Source organism: Rhagoletis zephyria, unplaced genomic scaffold (assembly GCF_001687245.7).
Source record: "Rhagoletis zephyria isolate East Lansing unplaced genomic scaffold, Rhagoletis_zephyria_1.1 Rzeph_scaffold_04902, whole genome shotgun sequence".
Classification (NCBI taxonomy): Eukaryota; Metazoa; Arthropoda; class Insecta; order Diptera; family Tephritidae; genus Rhagoletis; species Rhagoletis zephyria.
In genome coordinates, this window is record NW_016161985.1 from 19,263 (window position 1) to 42,738 (window position 23,476).

The window sequence follows — 23,476 nt, forward strand, 5'->3', positions numbered from 1 at the left end:
TGCTGGTTTCTGTGTAAATGCAATACTTTTGTTTGCAATACGTTTGCGTGGCAGTGGCCGGAGAGTAAATTGTTCGTTGATAGAAAACCGTCGATAGTGTGCAGAGCATTGATATAAAAGGAGAGCCGAGAGAGTTTTGTCGAGTTGCGGGAAGCAAATGCAGATAAGTAGAAAATAGAAAAGTAGCAGTTATGAAATGAGAAAAGGGCAAAGGAATAGACAGATGTTCAATTTTAAAATTTTTGTGGTTAAATATTGCAAATTTTAAATTGTCATTAATCTTCAAGTTGATACAATAGAAATTAAAGTAAAGAGTAAAATTGATTTGAAATTGTCCAGGTAACAGGCCAACCTAATATACCGGCGTGTATTTTTCTACGCACGCACGCAAGGTTTTCACATTTGAGTAACCGAAAAAAATGTGCGTGCGGGAGTATTCAGAGTTGCATCTCTGTCAAACTTCAGAAGTTGAGCAAAATTTGAGCATAAATGCAGAATTGCTTCGATTCTCAAATCTGAAAAAAGAACATATGGGGATCGATATATATATTTCTTTTCTTGCGGAAACAACAATTACAAAAGTTATTAAGGGTCAAAGTTCAAATTAAACAATTTTTTAAATCAAAATTTCTTAAAAACGAACGTATGGATTTTAAAAGATCTCAATCGATAGAAAATTTAGTTCCCTTTAATTTGATATACATACATGCTGGTTTCTGTGTAAATGCAATACTTTTGTTTGCAATACGTTTGCGTGGCAGTGGCCGGAGAGTAAATTGTTCGTTGATAGAAAACCGTCGATAGTGTGCAGAGCATTGATATAAAAGGAGAGCCGAGAGAGTTTTGTCGAGTTGCGGGAAGCAAATGCAGATAAGTAGAAAATAGAAAAGTAGCAGTTATGAAATGAGAAAAGGGCAAAGGAATAGACAGATGTTCAATTTTAAAATTTTTGTGGTTAAATATTGCAAATTTTAAATTGTCATTAATCTTCAAGTTGATACAATAGAAATTAAAGTAAAGAGTAAAATTGATTTGAAATTGTCCAGGTAACAGGCCAACCTAATATACCGGCGTGTATTTTTCTACGCACGCACGCAAGGTTTTCACATTTGAGTAACCGAAAAAAATGTGCGTGCGGGAGTATTCAGAGTTGCATCTCTGTCAAACTTCAGAAGTTGAGCAAAATTTGAGCATAAATGCAGAATTGCTTCGATTCTCAAATCTGAAAAAAGAACATATGGGGATCGATATATATATTTCTTTTCTTGCGGAAACAACAATTACAAAAGTTATTAAGGGTCAAAGTTCAAATTAAACAATTTTTTAAATCAAAATTTCTTAAAAACGAACGTATGGATTTTAAAAGATCTCAATCGATAGAAAATTTAGTTCCCTTTAATTTGATATACATACTCTATGCCTTGTTAAGTTTTCACAAAAATCGAATTAATGTCACGCAACACAAATCTTGGAATTTGAGTTAGCTTTTTACGCACATCGGTCAATTTCGGTTGGTCCCATACAAGTTGTATGTGCATGAGAAATTTCTGACAGTAAACTGCCGGCGTGCGTGAATATTAGCTTGGACTGTAAAGGAAATTACTGGTTCATATGTGCTTAAATTAGCTTAAAGTAAACGCAGGAAAAAAGTTTGTTCATTGAAGTCGTTAAGAAGAAAGGTTAAATAATTCGATACGAAACATCCAAGCAATTGGAGATTAAAGTAACATTTGGTACCATTGTTAGTTTTAAGAGAAAACAAAAGCAAACCAATTTTTGAAGGATTTTAAGTGTACAATTTTTGAAAACGTACCTACTCACTTAGCTTTGGATTTTATAACACTGTTATTAATATTTGTTTTTCTGTAATCGCTAAGAACGACTAGAGACCATGGAGCGACGCGAAATTTTAGATTTTAATATGCGGAATTTGACACAAAAACTAACTGAATTAGGGTTAGTGACTACAGGACGTTAGTCGATATTGCAAGACAGACTGCTCGAGCATATAGCCTGACTGCTGACGGTGATGAAGATGATGATGTTGCTTCAAGTGTGATCCATAATCCGACACATGAGCGAGCTACGTTCACCCTGCGCGATATAGTAGATTCGTTGTCAATGTTTAATGGCTCCGGCTCACCGTCGATAGAGGACTGGTTAGAAGAGTTTAAAGAAAATGCTATCGCAGTTCACTGGAATAGTTTACAGAAATGTATTTATGCTAAACAGTTGTTAAGGGGAGCAGCCAAAATATTTGTGCGAAGCCAACGTGGTGTTACAGATTAGAGCTCATTAAAGCAAGCACTAAAATCTGAGTTTGGTATTGTGGTGTCATCCATTGAAGTAACTACAAGGCATGCTCAGGAACCGTCGAAAGCGTCAAAACGAGTTACCGCGGATACCTTTACAATCTAATAGAGATTGGGNGTTTAAAGAAAATGCTATCGCAGTTCACTGGAATAGTTTACAGAAATGTATTTATGCTAAACAGTTGTTAAGGGGAGCAGCCAAAATATTTGTGCGAAGCCAACGTGGTGTTACAGATTAGAGCTCATTAAAGCAAGCACTAAAATCTGAGTTTGGTATTGTGGTGTCATCCATTGAAGTAACTACAAGGCATGCTCNAGCAAGCACTAAAATCTGAGTTTGGTATTGTGGTGTCATCCATTGAAGTACAAGGCATGCTTNCGAATTAATGTCACGCAACACAAATCTTGGAATTTGAGTTAGCTTTTTACGCACATCGGTCAATTTCGGTTGGTCCCATACAAGTTGTATGTGCATGAGAAATTTCTGACAGTAAACTGCCGGCGTGCGTGAATATTAGCTTGGACTGTAAAGGAAATTACTGGTTCATATGTGCTTAAATTAGCTTAAAGTAAACGCAGGAAAAAAGTTTGTTCATTGAAGTCGTTAAGAAGAAAGGTTAAATAATTCGATACGAAACATCCAAGCAATTGGAGATTAAAGTAACATTTGGTACCATTGTTAGTTTTAAGAGAAAACAAAAGCAAACCAATTTTTGAAGGATTTTAAGGGGACAATTTTTGAAAACGTACCTACTCACTTAGCTTTGGATTTTATAACACTGTTATTAATATTTGTTTTTCTGTAATCGCTAAGAACGACTAGAGACCATGGAGCGACGCGAAATTTTAGATTTTAATATGCGGAATTTGACACAAAAACTAACTGAATTAGGGTTAGTGACTACAGGNATATATATATACAGTAAATAGCTCAGGTTCAGTTCGTTCAGGTGAAGCAAGCAAGCCGTCTACTGGTTTGGGTAACAAGAAAGATCAAACAAAACGTTGTTTCAAGTGCGGAAATTTTTCGCACATCGCCAAAGATTTCAGTCAAAAATAAATGAAATGTTTCAAATGCGGTCAGGCAGGGCGCCGTGCCGTAGATTGTCAGGGGCAGCAAGTTGAGGTTAAGAAGGAAAAAAGTAATGTAAATACGTTGAGGAAACAGGGAAAACAGGAATTTGGAACAGGAGGGTGCATCTTTAAGGATATAGCCCTTGGGTGAGCGACATTTTCTGCTTTAATCGATACCGGATGTGACCTCTACTTAATTCGTCGCGATGTTTTGTTGTTGTTAAATGACATCGAATTAAGCAACGACAAAAGAACTTAGTAGGCGTAGGAAATGCCAGACTAACGACGTTAGGTAGCTTCAAAATTATGGTGGTGGTCGACAGTATGGATCTTGAAGTCATTTTCCATGTGACATGCGATATTCAGCAGTGATTGGTGCCAGTGTGTTGAAATTGGTTGACTTGGTTGTATCAGAGGGTTCGGTAGAATTTAAGGAGAAAGTTGACAAGGCTGAGGCAAGTCAGACAGGAGAAAAAGGTTCGAATGCAGTCGTGGCCGGAAGTTGCTTAGTTTCGGACGAAGCTGAGGGGAGGTATACAGAGCTTGAGGCAGAGTTTAAAGAGTTATGGCAAGTTGCCGTGGTTGAAGAAGCTAGGGAACCAGATATTGACTTATGCCACCTCCAACCATTAGAAGCAAGTGCAGTCGAGGTGTTGATTAAAAATGATGCACCCGTAAGAAACCAGAAATCACCTGTTGAAATGAAGATCGTGTTGACTGACGATTATCCCGTTCACGAAGGCCCTAGNAAGTTGCCGTGGTTGAAGAAGCTAGGGAACCAGATATTGACTTATGCCACCTCCAACCATTAGAAGCAAGTGCAGTCGAGGTGTTGATTAAAAATGATGCACCCGTAAGAAACCANCCATTAGAAGCAAGTGCAGTCGAGGTGTTGATTAAAAATGATGCACCCGTTGAAATGAAATCACCTGTTGAAATGAAGATCGTGTTGACTGACGATTATCCCGTTCACGAAGGCCCTAGACGCATTTCGTACGTTGACAAGAAAGTGGTAGAAGAACAGATACCGGAGGGGCTACAAGAGGGTATTATTCAACCCAGTACATCGGAGTACGCTTCGCCCATTGTACTTGTTGCCAAAAAAATGGATCAAAAAGGCTTTGCTGTGACTATAGGCGTATCAACAGCAAGATTATGAGGGATAACTTTCCGATGCCGTTGTTAGACGACGTCATTGAGAGGCTACAGGAGGCTAAATTATTTACGACATTGGGTTTGGCAAGCGGGTTATTTTATGTACCTGTCGAAGCGAAATCCAGGAAGTATACGGCGTTCGTTACACATAACGGGCCGTACTAGATTCGATATGTGCCCTTTGGGATATCAAACTCACCTGCTGTATTTTCGAAGTACATTGCTACGGTTTTGAGGGATATGGTGATGGTATTGCTTACATGGATGTTCTCATTATTCCCGCTAAGGATGTAAGTGAGGCCAATAAAATGGAGTAAATGTCAATTTCTAAAACGGAAAGTGGACTTTTTGGGTTATATTATAGAAAATGGAACTATAAAAGCATCCGAAGCAAAAACTAGGGCGGTGGAGAATTCCCCTATTCCGCGAGATCGAAAGGCAGTACAGCGCTTCCTGGGGTTGACATCTTATTTTAGACGTTTCACTGAGGGTTATCCAACCATCGCAAAACCTCTTTCAGACCTTTTACGAAAAGACGCTCAGGTTTTACTTGAAGCAGACCAGTTAGCAGCTTTTCAGCAACTAAAAGAAGCACTAGTGAAAGCTCCGGTTCTACGTCCGTACAACCCAAAAGCGTTGACAGAGGTTCATATGAATTCATCTATGCACGGATACGGTGTTCTTCTTCAAAAGGACTCTGACGATCAGCTTTTCTACCGGGTACAGTACAGCTGAAGAAAAGTACCATTCATATGAGTTGGAGGTACTTACTATTGTAGCAGCTTTGAAAAAGTGGAGGGTGTATTTGTTAGGCATAAGCTTCAAGATAGTGACAGATTGTAACGCTTTCGCTATGATGATGAAGAAAAAGGACATTCCACTAAGAGTTTCCCGTTGGGCGTTATTTTTAGAAGATTTTAACTACCAGATAGAACACAGAAGCGGAAGTAAGATGAGGCATGTAGACGCCTCAAGTCGAGTTTGTTGTTTGATGTTAGAGGATTCGCTACAGCACAGACTGCGTCAGTCACAGTTAATGGATCCTTGGGTGAAGGCGGTTATTAAAGTTCTCGAAAAAGACAATTAGGAAGACTTTTTCGTGAAACACGGAGTGCTCTCTAAAGATCCCACTAAGGAACTTATAGGCGTACCTATTTCTATGGAAGATGAGATTATAAAAATTGCCCACGGCCAGGCCATTTCTCGCCGAAAAGCACGCAAGATGCAATGGAAAAGTCGTTTTATATACCACAGTTGTTAGCGAAAGCATCAAGAATAGTAGAGTTGAGTAGCTTGTATCATTACTGAGAGTATGTCAGGGAAAAATGAAGGATTACTAAGGCCGATAGACAAAGAAGATAGGCGTTTAGGGACGTACCACGTTGACCATGTAGGGCCGATGACAGAACGCGAACCACTGCAGCAGATGGGGTTGTAGATCAGTTAAAGCGACAGGCAGCAATATTCGGGAATCCAAGCCGCATTATAACGGATCGGGGCGCTGCATTTACGTCTCATTTATTTTCTGAAAATTGTGAGCATACAACACTTAATGATTGCTACTGGTGTTCCGAGGGGCAATGGCCAGGTGGAGCGCATCCACCAAATTTTGTACCACTGCTATCTAAGTTGTGTGTCGAAAATCCTACCCAGTGGTACAAGCATTTAGATAGAGTGCAACAAGCGATTAATAATACGCCACCTAGAAGCACGAAAGTTTCACCCTTTGGGTTGTTGACAGGGATTGAAATGAGGCTGAGTGAGGTATCAGATTTGAAAGAGGCAGCGATCGAGGAATTGGACAGGGAAAGAGAATCTCTGCACGAAGAAGTGCAAGATAATATTAACAAGATCCAACAAGAAAATCGACGTAATTTCAAATAGAAACGGAAACAAGAAACAAAGTACCGAGTAGACGAATTAGTTGCCATTAAGCGGACTCAATACAGTGCAGGACTTAAGCTGAAGCCGAAGTATTTTGNCAACCGATCTGGGCGGGGTTGTTGTAGCCGCTACAACAACAACAACATTAACAAGATCCAACAAGAAAATCGACGTAATTTCAAATAGAAACGGAAACAAGAAACAAAGTACCGAGTAAACGAATTAGTTGCCATTAAGCGGACTCAAGACAGTGCAGGACTTAAGCTGAAGCCGAAGTATTTTCGCCAATACAAGGAAAGGAAAGTTTTATCTCACGGTAGATACGAGGTGCAGAAGGTTGGTGAGCATGAGGGCCCTGGACACACATCAACCATTGCAGAACATATGAAACGGTGGGAACAAGCAGCGAAATCATACGGCAGGACATCATTCGAGCCGAATGATGAGTCAGGAGGGCCGAATGTGGAATTGGTGTGCCGGACCAGAAGTGGTCGGCAATACACCCCTGACAGAACAACGCGCAACCCCAATACAACCCTGACCGAACAACTAACAACCCCGCCCGAACAACGCGCAACCCTAACTAGACGAACTTTAAACGAAACACAAGCCAACTGAATTCAGTTCAGTTGAAGTTTTCCGTGTGTCGCCGAAGCAAAAGGTCGCCTAGTCGTTGCTGGCGGGTTGATATTAAAACTTCAATAAATTTGTATTTGTTAATGTTATTGTGGCTTATTAAGAGGGCATTTCCAGCAAGCCCTAAATGCAGTTTATGCCCATTGGAAAAACGAGATTATCCCTCGAACGGGGTAATTGGTCATATTAAGCACAAGCAAACGAAAGTGTGAAAGCAAAAAGTAATAAATAAACATTGCCAATTGCCTTATGTTAAAATAACTGGTACTTATCTGAGCTGTTAACTGCAGTTAAGCTTTTGGTGGAAGTAGGCTATTTTTAATCTTTTTTTTTTGAGCTTTGTACCACGATTGTTTATTAGTAAAATTGAAAAAGTAACAAAGTCTAAGGGATAGAAGTTATAGCAGCTATTTCGGAGATCACCACATCTCCTCATCAGATTTCTTTTTTCTAGACTTCAGCAGGGATCGAACCTGCGTAATCAATGTGTAAAGTCAGAAGCGTTAACCACTGAACTATGTACCCTCGTAAATGTTAATGTTATTGTGGCTTATTAACATTTTATTTTTAATATTTTTTTATTGAGCCTTGTACCACAAAATTGACTTGTTGCTTTTTCAATTTTCCTAATAAACAATCGTGGTACAAAGCCNCACAAAATTGACTTGTTGCTTTTTCAATTTTCCTAATAAACAATCGTGGTGCAAAGCTCAATAAAAAAATATTCAATAAATTTGATTTAAGTACAGATAAAAGCAATTCAAGTCCACTTAATANTTTTTTTTTGAGCTTTGTACCACGATTGTTTATTAGTAAAATTGAAAAAGTAACAAAGTCTAAGGGATAGAAGTTATAGCAGCTATTTCGGAGATCACCACATCTCCTCATCAGATTTCTTTTTTCTAGACTTCAGCAGGGATCGAACCTGCGTAATCAATGTGTAAAGTCAGAAGCGTTAACCACTGAACTATGTACCCTCGTAAATGTTAATGTTATTGTGGCTTATTAACATTTTATTTTTAATATTTTTTTATTGAGCCTTGTACCNGATTTCTTTTTTCTAGACTTCAGCAGGGATCGAACCTGCGTAATCAATGTGTAAAGTCAGAAGCGTTAACCACTGAACTATGTACCCTCGTAAATGTTAATGTTATTGTGGCTTATTAACATTTTATTTTTAATATTTTTTTATTGAGCCTTGTACCACAAAATTGACTTGTTGCTTTTTCAATTTTCCTAATAAACAATCGTGGTACAAAGCTCAATAAAAAAATATTCAATAAATTTGATTTAAGTACAGATAAAAGCAATTCAAGTCCACTTAATATATTTGATTCATATTTTAATTATACCAACTAAAATAATACGCTAAATATTAAACTAGTGTGTTTGATGTCCTGACGGAGGTGGGGCTCATACAATAAGCCGCAACATTTATAAAGCATTACTTACGTTCTGGGTAATTCGGTGTACAACGCTTAATTGTTCTTCTTTTGCTGCTTCACTTTATAATCAGCCAGTGCTGCCTTTATAGCGTCCTCAGCCAGCATAGAGCAATGTAGTTTTACTGGAGGCAAGCATAGCTCTTTAGCTATGTCGGTATTCTTTAGTTTTCCGGCCTCGTCTATAGTTTTGCCTTTGACCCATTCCGTAGCTAAAGAACTACTAGCAATGGCAGATCCGCAACCAAAGGTCTTAAATTTGGCGTCAACAATTTTACCGTTTTCATCTACTTTGATTTGCAGCTTCATGACGTCACCGCAGGCAGGCGCACCAACTAAGCCGGTACCCACGCTTTGGTCTTTCTTGTCCAGTGAACCTACATTCCTTGGATTCTCATAGTGCTCGACAACCTAAAAATAAATATTATTTTTTAACGATATTTCGATAAAGCAATTAACTCTCATATACACTTTGTGGGTTTTTGTAACATNTTTCATCATTTTCAGTTATAGTAGGGTTTTGATTTTGATTAACAACCGATTTATTTTCTGGTATATCGCGTATATGTTGTCTATTTCTACGATATAAAACACCTTCTGAATCTTTAACAATATAAGAACGAGGCTCTTTACATTTTTCTAAAACTATGCCAGGATACCATACTGATGTTGGATTTCTTTTAAACATTACTTTTTCTCCTTTATTAACAGGCTTTAAGTTTTTCGAGTTTCTATTGTAGTAGTAAGCAGTCTTTTTATTTTTGTCTTTAAGCAATTTTTTATCTACCACACAAGGTTTTAAATTTTTCAAAATTGTTGGTATCTTGGTCCTAAGCTTCCTTGACATCAATAACTCAGCTGGACTTGGACTATTTTCTTTGGGTGTATTACGGTAGTTAAGTATAGCTATATATGGATCGGTTTTGCTTTCTTGGCACTTGATTAATATTTTCTTTATAGTCTGTATAGTTCGTTCAGCTAAACCATTTGATCTGGCTAAATATGGGCTAGATGTGTGATGGTCTATGTTCCACTCACGACAAAATTCACTAAAATCTTTAGAATTAAATGGCGGACCATTATCTGATATGAAAATTTGAGGTATGCCATGTCTGGAAAAAATTGATTTAAGTTTGGTTTTTACTTCCGAGCTGGTAAACCCATTACTCAACAAATCAATTTCAACAAATTTTGAGTAATAATCAACTATTAATATATATTTCTTTTTATTGAACTCAAAAATATCGCAACCTACTTTATACCATGGTATTGTTACAATTTCGTGAGGTAATAACTCCTCTTTCGGGTTTGCGTTTTGATACTTCATACATGTTTCACAGTTCGAGATCATGTCATGAATGTCATTATACATATTCGGCCAATAAATCGATTGTCTAGCCAGGCTTTGAGTGCTTTGAATTCCCATATGCCCTTCGTGTAAGTTTTGTAAAATGCCCTTACGGAGGACGTTTGGAATAACAATTTGCTTATTTTTGAAAATAATATGATCAATAACACTGAGTTCATCTTTAATTTTGAAATATGGCTTTAGCTTTTCATGTACTAACTTTCTTTCATTTGGCCAACCATCATGTATGTATTTATATAAAATATGAAATGTATCGTCTAATTTTGAAAAATGTCTAATTTTTTCAAGGTCAGTGCCGGAAGCAGCAACTTCCTCTATTAGCATATCGCAATGAAGTGCTAAATCTTTATCAAGATCTACTAGGGCATTCTCGCATACTGGAGCTCTCGAAAGTGTATCAGCTATGAACAAATACTTACCGGGTTTGTACTCAACTTGCAAGTCATATAACTGCAGACGCAGCATAAATCGTTGCAATCTAGCTGGTATTTTGTGAAGAGCTTTGTTGAATATAGACACTAATGGCTTGTGATCAGTTTCGACTAGTACTCTTTGCCCGTAAATGTACTGGTGGAACCGAGTACATCCAAATAAAATTGCAAAGAGCTCTTTTTCAATCTGTGCATAATTCGACTGTGTCTCAGTTAGTGATGCCGAGGCGTATGCGATGGGATTTTTCCCATGTAGTATTGCGGCTCCAACTGCGCACTTAGAAGCATCGACTGATAGTGTTAATTGCTTATTACTATCAAAGTAAGCGAGAACTGGAGCTTTGGTTAATTCTTTTTTAAGGCTAATAAACTCTTTTTCTTGTGTTGGACCCCAATGCCAAGCCACATCTTTTTTTAGTAAATCTCTTAAGTTTTTATTTTTCGTAGACAAGTTCTCTATAAAAGACCCCAAATAGTTCACCATGCCGAGAAACCGTTGGAGTTCCCCTATTGAAGTTGGTGTTGGCATTTTAATTATTGACTTTACTTTGTCATCATCGACAGTAACACCGTTTTTATTGAAAATATGACCGATAAACTTTATTTCATCTTTAAAAATTTTCGACTTTTGTTCATTAAATTTCACACCTACTTCCCTGGCTCTCTCTAAAACTTTTGTCAAAATTTCATCATGCTCCTTAGCACTGGAGGCATATATTAAAAAGTCATCAATATAAATAATTAAATTATTAATACCTTCAAAAAGTTTTACCATTTGTGAGTGAAATAATTCCGGAGCTGCATTAATGCCAAACGGAAGTCTTAGAAACCGATACCGACCAAAAGGTGTGTTAAATGTACACAATTTTGATGATGGCTCATCTAGTGGTATCATCCAAAATCCACAATTAGCATCCAAAGAACTAAAGAACTTAGAACCTGCTAATTTTGCTTTACACTCTTCGATATTGGGAAATGGAAAGTGTGGTCTGAGTATAGCTTTATTTAAATCGCGCGGATCGAGACATACTCTAAGCTTACCATTCGGTTTTTTCACTAAAACGATTGAGTTGACCCATTCCGTAGGTTCATTTTCGCGTACAATTACTTTTAACTCGACCATTCGTTCCAGTTCCTCTTTCAATTGTTTATATAACAAGTATGGCATTTTTCTAGGAGGTATAACGACTGGCTTACAATCTGGCTTTAATTTTAAACTGCACTTTTCACTTAGGAGACCCAAGCCTTGAAAAACATCTGAATATGCCTGAATGTTATTACAAAAAACAGAATTAACACCTCTCAACAGATTCATATCTATTGCCGTTGCTAACCCGATTACATTTTTGCAATTCATTTTGACTATATGAAAAGTGCACTCAAATTTACTATTTTGAAAAATTATATTTGTTGTGATAATACCTAAAAGAGGTAATAGTTCACCACTAAAGGTTAACAGACGTGAATTTGATTGCTTAGCTATTTTATTTAATTTAAGTCTACATGCTGTTTGATACGATAAAATATTGGCTTGCGCACCTGTGTCCACAATACAATGCACCTCACTGTAATTGATTTCGATTTCTACTGTCCATTCTTTTACCTTATTATTTGACATTTGGTTTTCGTTTGCCGCTTTTACAATTCCGTTCGCCCTTTTCTCATGTTTTGCTTCTTTAGTTTTCACCATATTTCTTCCCGCTGTCTTTTCTAGTATGCCTACAAAAAGGTCTGTAACGTTGTCATTTTCACCGCTTGATTCGTATACATTGTTCACATAGTTTTTATTTTTGTTCTGCCGGCTCTGTTGATGTTGTTGTTTCGTGCGTGGTTGAAAGTCTTTACTTTGCTTATTTTGTTGTTGCGTTGTGTTGTGTTTTTTGTAGCACATTTTTGCAAAGTGGTCTTTTTTGTTACATATGTAGCAAGTCGCACCCTGTGCTGGGCATTTATTTCTATGCACTTGACCACATCTTTTACAAGTCACCATTTGAGTACGTCTTTTGTCTATATCTTTGTGAACTGCTGAGACATAACTATCAGAATTATCATTTGTAGTTTTTAGATGATTTTTTAATTGATTCGAATTTTCTTTAGCGGTCTCTAAATTTTTCGCTATGTCTATTGCTTTTTGCAATTTTATATTTCCTTCTGCAAGAAGCCTTTCTTTAATTTTCGAATATGACGTAGATAGTCCACAAACAAAAATATCTCTCACGAGATCTTCGCGTATTTCACCAAAATCGCATGACATACTTAAATTTTTTAACTGCGTTATGAACTCGTCAATGGATTCTTCGGCAGCTTGTTTTTTCGAAAAGAATTTGTGTCTTTCCATGGCTATGTTTGCCAAGGGTATAAAATATTCATCAAAATTTTTTAGTAACTCGTCATATTTGACCTTGTCTAAGTCTTTATTAAATGAGTTAAAGATTATTAGACACTCCGGACCGAGATGATGCAATAATAATGCGACTTTTCGTTGATCAGACTGTTCTTCGAGACCCGAAGCGCGCATAAAAATGGTAAATTGCCTTTTCCAATTTTTCCATGTGGAAGCTTGATTTGACGACTTCAAGTCCATAGGTGTAATGGTGGTCGCGATAGACATCACCTGACCCTGCGAACACGTGCCTGTGATACTTGTAGCCTTTTTTTCACCTTCCATTTTTTATTAAACAATTGTTTCGCACTTTTAATTAGACTTTACTTTTATATTTGCAAATTTACGGCTTCGACTTGACTTTTTTATTTTTTATTGGTTTGACTTTTAATTGACCGCTGCCGAATTCTCATCTGACACCATGTTGTGTCTGTGATCAACTCGTTTTATTAATGTCAATCGGTTACAGAGTTGCAAATCTTATGAGTAGTATTTTAAGTAGTATAAATAGTACAAGTAGTCTTAGTAGTATTTTAGGTAGTATAAATAATATAGATAGTATAAGTAGTATTAGTAGTAGATAAGTAATTCAGAGGGATAATACATTTATGTATGTATATTTCATAACACACTGTTGATCATTTGATTTAAATAGTTGTTAGTCCAACATTTATTACTATAGTTTGATCGGAATTAATCATATTATATTAAAACATAAGCTTATATCTGAGAAATTATTTCGTCTTAATATTCACTATTGACCTTTTGATTTAAATAAAGTTTGTCAAGCATTCAGTAGTGAAGTTTGATCGGAGTTTATATATTCTTCAGTAATTAATCATATTACATTAAAATATAAACGTATAATATGGTAGAAAGTTAGAAATTATTTATGGCCAGTTTTTCAGTGCACGGTCGTGGGTTAACGTTTAAACATCCGATCTGGCTGGTTTAACCTAAGATCAGGCAATCAAATGTCAGCCAGCTGTTCAATTTATAATCAGTTTACTTAATCTAAGTTTGAACTGGCACTGAAAAACTGGCCCTTAGTCTTAATATGCATAATATTTTATATCGTGTTCCAAAATTTGCTCCGAGTGCGTTCACTATTGATCATTTGATTTAATTGTTTGTCAAGCATTCAATACTATAATTTGATCGAAGTTTATATATTTTTCAGTAATTGATCCCATTTTATTAAAATATAAACCTATAACAGGGTAGAAATTGTGAAATTATTTAGTTTTAACGTGTATAGTCTGCTAGAGACAATTGAAGAAAACTGCAACCACTCGTGAAAACATACATTAAAAGCAATGTATATGAAGGTAATTAATATTATTATTCAAATTAGATCCAAATATATAACATTTTACACCACTTATTTGAGGTAAATCGGAATATATTTTTGCATATAACATAGTTTTCATATAACTCATAAAGTACATATTTCATTACAAATATTTTTAAGTTCACTTCGAATTGTAAAAATAGAGCTAATTAGTTGTATTGAAGTATAAAATATTTTAACGTTCAAGTTTACTTATAAGGCGCATAACAATGTTTCTCTCGCCATTTGACCGATGTTAAAATTTTTCACCACGTTATTTTGCTGCACAGCACAGAATGCGGAAAAGCAGTTGCTCGCAATCCTTAAGTCCTTTATGGGGACCAAAAAACAGCCACAACAACAAAAACCTTTTCTACTGGTATACTGTGCTATTAAACGCCACTATAACCGCATCTATGGTATTTTATTCCGATCCGGGCTCTTAATTTTACAAATGGAACCGGAACCCGGAGCGGGCAATTAGTTTAAAATACCGAATTTCAGTAAACTATATATGGTGTGCATTTATAGTGAGCTCTAGCGAAAAACAAAGACGATATTCTTTAAAACAATAAATTAACATAAACAAAAGAACAACCGTGGTAACGAATATTGAAAGTGCCATTGTAAGGTGAAAAATGGAATCGGTCCATCGACTTGTCGTGGTCAGCTACCAAAGCATATTAATCATGTGGTCAGCTAACAAAGCTTATTAATCAAGCTTCTGAGTACTTGGAAAACACAGACTTTTCTAAGTTAAGTGAAAAACAAACCTTGCTTAAAAACGTGGGGACTTTCTTGCACAGGTTAATAAATGCGCATGAAAATTAAAAAAAGGCGGACGTAGCAGTGAGAAAAATAATAAAACAGGAGGATATGGAGAAGGAATGCGAGTTAATGCTAGATTATGACGACAAGGCTATCAGAATTATCGCAAAGTTGCAATCGTGCGAAAAGAGTTTAGCAGGCCAACTTGAGCATACTATGAATATGTCCCTCAATGGCGCTGGTGAGCAATCGTCTCATGGAGTTAAGCTCAAATCTCTTGAGCTGAAGAAATTCGACGGAAGCTTCGAAAAATGGTTGCCATTTTGGGAGCAATTCAAGCCAACAGTGCACGATAACAGGGAAGAAGAGGGTAGAATAGGACCCCCTGATTTCAAAAATACCCCCTCCTTTTCTTATAGCAACCCTATAGTTTTTATATAATGTGTTGTTAAAGTTTTTATACAAGCGACGAAGATAGCAAAATAACATCAAACTTGGTGCTGCCAGACATTGGAAATTTTTAATAATAAAAGCTGATTTTTGATTCGGAATTTCCGCTAAGTAGAATTCTCCTTTCTGTGTTGCCGAAGAAGGAGGACGGAACACCTTTCCGCGTAGAGGGCCTTCGGCCGCACTTAGGGATTATAACCCTCACTAAGTAGAATTCTTCTCTCTGTGTTGCCGAAGAAGAAGGGCTGAACACCTTTTGCAGAGAACACCTTTCTGCAGAGGCGGACTGCGGCCGCACTTAGGTATTATAACCCTCACTAAGTACAATTATTCTCTGTGTTGCCGAAGAAGAGGGGCTGAACACCTTTTGCAGAGAACACCTTTCTGCGAAGGCGGCCTTCGGCTGCATTTAGGATTATAAGCCTCTCTAAGTAGAACTATCTTTTTTTACCGAAGAAAAGGATTAAGAGGAAAATACCATAAGGTTCTTTTGTTCAGATTAAAATAAATAGTTGGGGGATCGAGGTCATATTCCCCCATAAAACCCAAAAACAGATTTTTAAGGCTTGCATATCGAGGGCTTATATTCAATACCCTCTATCTGCTAAAACTCAATTTTTCAGGAGAACAAAAAAACTGTTTTGACAGCTATTTTTAAAAGTGTTAATAATTTTAAGTACCCACGCATATCTTAAAAATTTACGCTATATATTAAAACTAAGACTTTACTTTTAATTCATTTTATTTTAGTTTAAAGATCAGATAGAGGTTATTGCAATTCGATTTGTAACTATTTATATAAAAAGGTGTACTGATGGCGGGTTTTGAAGAATAATGACATTGTCAGTTCTTTAGATGTATGTAAATGTAATGTTAAACTAAGTTTTTAACACATAAATCATTGGTCTGCAAACTCGTTCCCTTCTATTCGACGTGCCCAGGTAGCCACATAATTTAAATGGTGTTTTTGTGTCGAAAGAGTATTTCACGTGATTTCGAAATTATATAAGCACTGTTAAAGAAGGCTTCGATTGCTGATTTACTGTCCGTGCATATGATGAAATTTCCTTCGTTTTTAGAGGCGAATCGTACAGCTTCTAGCAATTGTAAATGCCGAGCAGTACGCGGGAAAAGTACCGACGACAATTGTAACATAAAGCCCTTTTGTTAGCCGGTATATCTGGAACCGTCTGTGAAAATAAGCTCCCAGGTCATTTATGNTCGAAAGAGTATTTCACGTGATTTCGAAATTATATAAGCACTGTTAAAGAAGGCTTCGATGGCTGATTTACTGTCCGTGCATATGATGAAATTTCCTTCGTTTTTAGAGGCGAATCGTACAGCTTCTAGCAATTGTAAATGCCGAGCAGTACGCGGGAAAAGTACCGACGACAATTGTAACATAAAGCCCTTTTGTTAGCCGTCATATCTGGAACCGTCTGTGAAAATAAGCTCCCAGGTCATTTATGAGTATAGAACTGGGCAAATGCCCTTGCGGTAGAGTTTTTACTTTAGTAAGCATCGGAGTAGATATGATGTCTAAATATTTGATGTAGCTTAATATACGAAATAAAGCTGATTGACGTGAGAGAATAAAGTCTCATTTCTGCAGTGAACAATCTTTGGGATGAGCGTCTTTGTGTTGTACTTTACCTCATGGTTATGGTTCTTCTGACTGCTGAATGGTAAGGTGTTTCTAGCAATTTAAGAAGCTTTTTGGGCAGTGTCCATAAATTACGAGTCCAAAGTCAATTTTTCCTAATATAAAAGCCCTAATTACATTTGCCAGTGTAGTTATATGAACTAAAGAATACTTGAATGATAAAAACTTTATAATATTTAGTCTAGCAAGTAAGCTTAATCTTACATTATGACAGTGCTGCTTAAAAGTAAGTTTATTGTCAAAAATTATTCCCAATATTTTCAATGTGTTAGTATCGTGAATAGGGGTGTCATACACGGAGAGGGTTGGATGTATACATTTGTGTTTTCTGCATATGTGAAAAAACTGAAATCTGAGCTCCTGAAGATTTGGACCAATTGCGGCAAGTCTTTAGTCTTAGAAAAAATATAATAGAGCTAACTTTCCCAAAGGCTATATTGAATAAAATAACCGAAAGTGGTGATCCTTGTGGGACCATTAAAGAGAGGAACAGTTTTTGACCCGAACAGCGAACTTCCGGTTGAAAAGGAAAGACTTAACAGCATTGTACATCCTCTCACCATTTTTCCAGCGTAATACTTTAGATATGCAGGGGAGGAGTGAAATAGGTCTGTAGTTAGAAACTAATGAATTGTTTATATTTAGTTTGGCAATAGGAATAATAATATCCGTTTTCCACTCTTGGTGGCCCTTGAGATAGAATGGACTAATGGAATTTAATGACTCTATGTTTGACGGGATATGGAAGATTTTTTTGTTGTATCAAATTTGGTTCGGTTGGACAGATATATCGCATTAGGTAGAACTAGTTTAGCCTGGGCAAAACTAGTTTTACCTAAAATCGGATTTTACCGGTAACATATACATACATACATACATAGGCACATGTAACTTACCTGCCACAAAAAATGTCAATAAAAACAATTTTCCAGTAAAATTGTGTAGATAGAGGATTTTGCTCTTATAACAAAATGTTATTGCAGATAGTGGAATTTTCAAAATGGGAATATAATACCATTAAAGCTATATTTTAAGTTTGACATTATTGTCATGGCTGAAAGATTAATCGGAGCTCACGTTACCACCAAAAACTCATTTTGATCAAAATTGCCTCTATATTGAATATAAGCCCTCGATATATATTTTATTGCGTCAGTTAGTTTGGCAAAATGGTCCTCATGCTTACGAGCAATTGTACTACGTAGAATTCTCCTTTCTGTGTTGCCAAAGAAGACTGAACACCTCTTGCAGAGAACACCTCTTGCAGGGAACACCTTTCTGCAGAAGCGGACTGCCGCACTTAAGGATTATAACCCTCACAAAGTAGAATTCTCTTTCTGTGTTCCGAAGAAAAGGGGCTGAACACCTTTTGCAGAGAACACCTTCTGCGTAGGCGGCCTGCGGCCGCGCTTAAGGTTATAACCTTCACAAAGTATAATTATCTTCCTGTGTTGCGAAGAAATGGGGCTGAACACTTTTGCAGAGAACACCTTATACGTAGGCGGCCTTAGGCCGCGCTTAGGGATTGTAACCCTCACAAAGTAGAACTCTCCTTCTGTGTTGCGAAGCAAAAGGGGCTGAACACATTAGGGGTTATAACCCTCACAAAGTAGAATTCTCTTTCTGTGTTGCGAAGAAAAAGGGCTGAACACCTTTTTCAGGAACACCTTTCTGCGTAGGAGGCCTTCGGTCGTGCTTAGGGATTATAACCGTCACTAAGTAGCGGAGCCCATCTTCCGTTGTCAAGGATAATTAACATTTCTTTTGTATATGAATTTTGAAAGCAAACATGGCTTCCATTAAACAGTAAATATCTTAAAAAGTATAAGTGATATGTTAAGTTAAAGAAAGTTTTTATTGGGGAATATGACTCCACACCCTCCTTTACTACTAATTTAACGCTGAACAGGGAAACGGTTAAGATAAAAACTATTCTCTTCGACAATTTTTATTGAGCTCGAAGCAGTGTTTAATGAAAACTTATGGGAAAGATACCATAATTTGTAAAAATGGTAGATAGCTATTTCGGAAATCACTACATTTCCTCATCAGACTTCTTTCAGTAGGATTCGAACCGACGATCCCACTGACTCAGCCAGTTGCCTACGCACTGTGCTAAGTTCGCCTTGTTAATTCTTGTTGCTTACTTCCACTATTTCACTTATTAAGCCAACTACAATCAAGCACAGCTATTCCGCTGCAATTCACTTGATCATGTGGTTGTTGGTTTTGTTGGTTTTTGTTAATATTTCTATTATTAGAATGTTTAAGGTGTGCTTGTCCTTAAGTTATTTTTTTTGTTATTTTATGGCCTTATAACAATTATATTCAACAATTTTTATTGAGCTCGAGGCCGTTTTTTAATGATAACTTGTTGTGGGAAAGCAACAATAATTTGAAAAAATTGTAGAAGTGATAGCTATTCCGGAAATCAGTACATTTCCTCATCAGACTTCTTTAAGTAGGATTCGAACCGATGATCCCACTGACTCAGCCAGTTGCCTACGCACTGTGCTAAGTTCGCACTGAGCAAACTTCGGGTGATGTTTAACGCATCGTCCAAGACAACGAACGGTGTATCACTCAACGATACGCAACTCACTGGACCACAGCTGCAGGAATACTTGGTCGACATCCTTCATCGATTTCGTCGGTATGCAGTGGCCCTCACGGCAGATGTGAAAAAGATGTTTCGACAAGTCATGGTAGATTCAAGACATCGAAGATGGCAGCAAATTCTATGGAGGGAGTCTCCTCTCGAGCCCTTGCGCACCTACCAACTAAAAACCGTGACTTACGGTATGGAAAGCTGCCGAGTCTAACTAGCGAACACAACAGCGAAGGCCGACCGGTAAAGGCTCACCTTGGCATTAGCACTGAGTCACGGTTCCTAATGACGTCAGTGGGCAGACAGCGAATACCTTTGGTAGACAAATTTAGCCGTCTGGATACATTGCTCAATACGACTGCCCGCATTCGACGCCTGATTCCGTCACTCCGAAGTCAACGTACGACCGAGTGGGTTTCTGCCGAGGAGAGGGAATGGGCACTTGTCGTGCACATTCGTCAAAGTAAAGGTAATGTGTACCAATCTGAAATTAATGCACTTAAGTCTTGTTCCAGTGTTGCCACATCAAGTAAACTGCTTTCACTGAACCCCATATTGGATGAGGGAGGCATCCTCCGAGTAGGTGGTCGGTTGACGAATTCGGAACTACCTTATGAGCAGAAACATCCAGTGATTCTCGTCCAAAATTGCTCTTTGACAAAACTACTCGTGGCCAATGCTCACAAGCGCTACCTACATGGAAGAATACAGGAGATGCTGCAGTACCTGCGTTCACGATTTTGGATTATACATGGACGCCGACTTGTGAAGTCGTACCTTTACCAGTATGTCGTTTGTCGTGGACACGCCCGATTAACTCAGCAACAGCAGATGTCATCGCTTCCAAAAGCCCGCGTAATAGTAGCTCCACCTTTCACGCATGCTGGGTTGGAGTATTGTGGGCCATTCAACATTCGGGCTGGAGGGAAGCGTTCCACCACTATAACAAAAACATACGGCGCGATTTTCGTCTGTATGGCTACGAAAGCCGTGCATATAGAGCTGTCTGAAAGTTTGTCAACCCAGTCATTCATCGACGTATTTGATCGCTTTATAAGCCGAAGAGGCATTTGTTCGATTCTCTACAGTAACAAAGGAAAGCAATTTATTGGTGCTAGTCGACGGATGTATGAAGATCTGCAAGACTGGCAAAATGTTTACGTTCAGCACCACATAGCATCATCGGGTACGCAATGGAAATTATTACTCCAGCAGCGTCCCACCCTGGAGGTCTTTGGGAAGCCGCTGTACGTTCAGTAAAGAAGCACCTCTATCGTACAGTCGGCCAGCAAGTCCTACGCTTCAATCAACTAAGCATCCTGCTCGTCAGATTGAAGCCTGTTTGAACTCAAGACCACGCGTTCCACTTCACGACGATGCGAGCGGAAGCTTCGCACTCACACCCCGCGATTTTCTAATTGGTCGACCTCTGAACTCCAGACCAGAGCCACCCATCGCCAACATTTCCAGACAGCCGTCTTCTGTACTCGCACCAACTGCAGAAAATGTTTGAGCACTTCTGGCATCGTTGGCAACGAGAGTACTTATCCACTCTGCAAGTACGGCGCAAGTGGGAAAGACGCAAAGAGAATCTACAGCTCGGCGATGTAGTACTGATTCGCAATGAGAACCTTCTCCTATCGCATTGGCGTATAGGCCGCATTGTGGAAGTTCACCCTGGCACGGTTTGGTTCATATCGTCAAGATTGAGTACAATAGCGGAAAAAGAACACCGCAGGGACTTTTCGTTAAACACAGGTTGTTGTTGTTGTTGTAGCAGCATACAAGCTCCCCAAAGAGTTTTTGGGGAGTGTTGCTGGAATGACAGTAGTGCTAGTGTGTTTTGAAGCCACACAATCCGGCATCACCAGCATCAGGTGATCTACTGCAGTTAGCATACGTAAGTACATATGTCACGCCACCCAACCGTTACTTCGATCATGCCATTGTACAGGATACAAGAACAGTATACAAGAACTATCTATATTGTTGTTATTAGCTTACACACTATTTTCCTACTTAAGCTCAACTTTGATATAAGCATTGGTCATTATTGTAAATCTTTTGACGTGATTGGCACGTTCGCCTTGCGAGTACCCAAATAAACGACGTACATACCTAGTGTGACCACTTTTCCAAAAACTCATTTACGTACACAAAAGATTGTAGCAACACAAAATTTTAAAGAAAAATTTTGGAAACGATTTTATTGCTGTTTTTTAGTCAATATCCAAACACATTTTTGACGTACAAACTTCAGCATATTTATTTGCGAATTGAGAAATATTTAGGTACATACATACATGCAAAGCTGAAATAATGCAATTGCTGCTAAATTACAAAAGTGTCAGCCTATGTAATCAATTCATTGATCTTGAGTAGTTTCCCTGAACGCGTATTTTCCATCTGATGCAATTTCGGTCAGCATTTGATGCTGCTTCTTTACGAATTCGAAAAATTCCGTACAAGTCATTATAATGTTGTACCGAACAAACAAAAGATCTCGCAATGTCTCGATTTTCAGTTGTGGTTTCTCATCGCTCCAAATCTGATTGATCAAAGAAAATACGCGTTCAATACGCCCACTTTTAATTGTTGTTTTATCTCAACGGCCGCTATACCACACTTATGCCTCAAAACGAGTCTACGATACGAATGAGTTTAATATACAAAGAGTCAAATGAGTTAGTTGAATGAACTGACTCCCTAAAGTGAGTTGGAGTCATTGAGTCAACTCCTATAAATTTGCTGAGTTACCCACCCTTACAGGCCTATTCTGCGTTGGTAACAAAAATTTTGTTACCGGTTAGTAAAGTTACTGTCAATTTTTAAACACTTTTCGTATGCTCCACACTCTTGTAACCGGTAAATTTTGTTACCATCTCATGAGCAGGTAATAAAATATTGGCCCGTGAAATATGCAACACCAGAATTTCAACAAAACTCCATAGCTGAATTGCTGAATAAATTAAATCGTTACCAAGGTAAATAGAATTGCGGTTGCAAGAAGTGGTGACAATTGTTGGTAACAAAATTAGCTTGTTACAAAATGTTCGGTTACAAGCAGACTAGGCCTGTTAACGGACACAAGAAAAACACAAATAAAGTATTCAGCAGACAGCGTTGCCAGTGTTGGGGATTTTATCGTCATTTTGACGAGATTTTAATGATCCATCAACTGATTCATTATGATATTTTTAGTTTGTATTAGTCAAAATTTGCATGTACGTATGTATGTTGGGCGCTCCTATCGATAAAATTTACGTACAACATTTCTTCGATTCAATTTACGTACATTTTCGTGATTTTGTGGTTAGCTTCGGTACACGGTACATGGCTACAAAATTACGTGCTGTACGTGTCATTTATGTACGTACAGTTGGTCACACTATACATACCTATACTTCGAGTTCGTGTTTCTTTTGGTTGTTTAGTGCAAACCTAAACATACTATCATTTTATTTCAAACTGAACGAAAAAAGTGAGCGATGCCACAAAAATAAAGGGTCGCAACTCGAGCCATACTTAAATTTTTTCATTTCATAATTTTTAACTGTGAGAGGAAACATTAATTAACAGATTTAACGATCATTAGTTAAGTGCCCTTTAGAGCTAATTTAAGTAACATTACTGAGTGCGGCTGTAAGTAATTCGCTAAGTAATTCGTGTATTAACCTTTTTCCACGACACACATTAGTAATTCGTTTGGCAGTTCTACTTATTGTTCTTGTTCTTCGCTATGTATTATTATTTTTTTTTTAATATCGAAGATGGAGCAATAATTTAATTCATCAAAGATTTTAATTTATATAGAGAATATTTTATTAATTAATTTTCTAGCAACTAGAAAAAGTGCCAGCAAATGCGACCAAGCCGGTGAAAACTTCGATATATTTCCAATAAATATTAGAGAAGGTACCGATTCGTTCGGCATTCGCATGGTAATTCGATCAGAATTACCTACAAATGAG

At 37.6% G+C, this 23,476-nt stretch overlaps 1 protein-coding gene across 1 annotated transcript in view; it reads right to left on the reverse strand.

The window, feature by feature from the left end:
* The window catches only part of LOC108371344 (iron-sulfur cluster assembly enzyme ISCU, mitochondrial-like), a 25,652-nt gene extending 2,846 nt beyond the window's left edge, over positions 1 to 22,806 (reverse strand). Inside the window, exons 1-2 of the mRNA XM_017626895.1 lie at positions 22,801 to 22,806; positions 8,514 to 8,914 (exon numbers count right to left, since the gene is read on the reverse strand). Of these exons, the coding sequence (XP_017482384.1) occupies positions 8,540 to 8,812 (273 nt within the window). The 5' untranslated portion in view covers positions 8,813 to 8,914; positions 22,801 to 22,806 and the 3' untranslated portion in view covers positions 8,514 to 8,539. The remainder of the gene's footprint in view (positions 1 to 8,513; positions 8,915 to 22,800) is intronic.
* Positions 22,807 to 23,476: the final 670 nt, after the last annotated feature.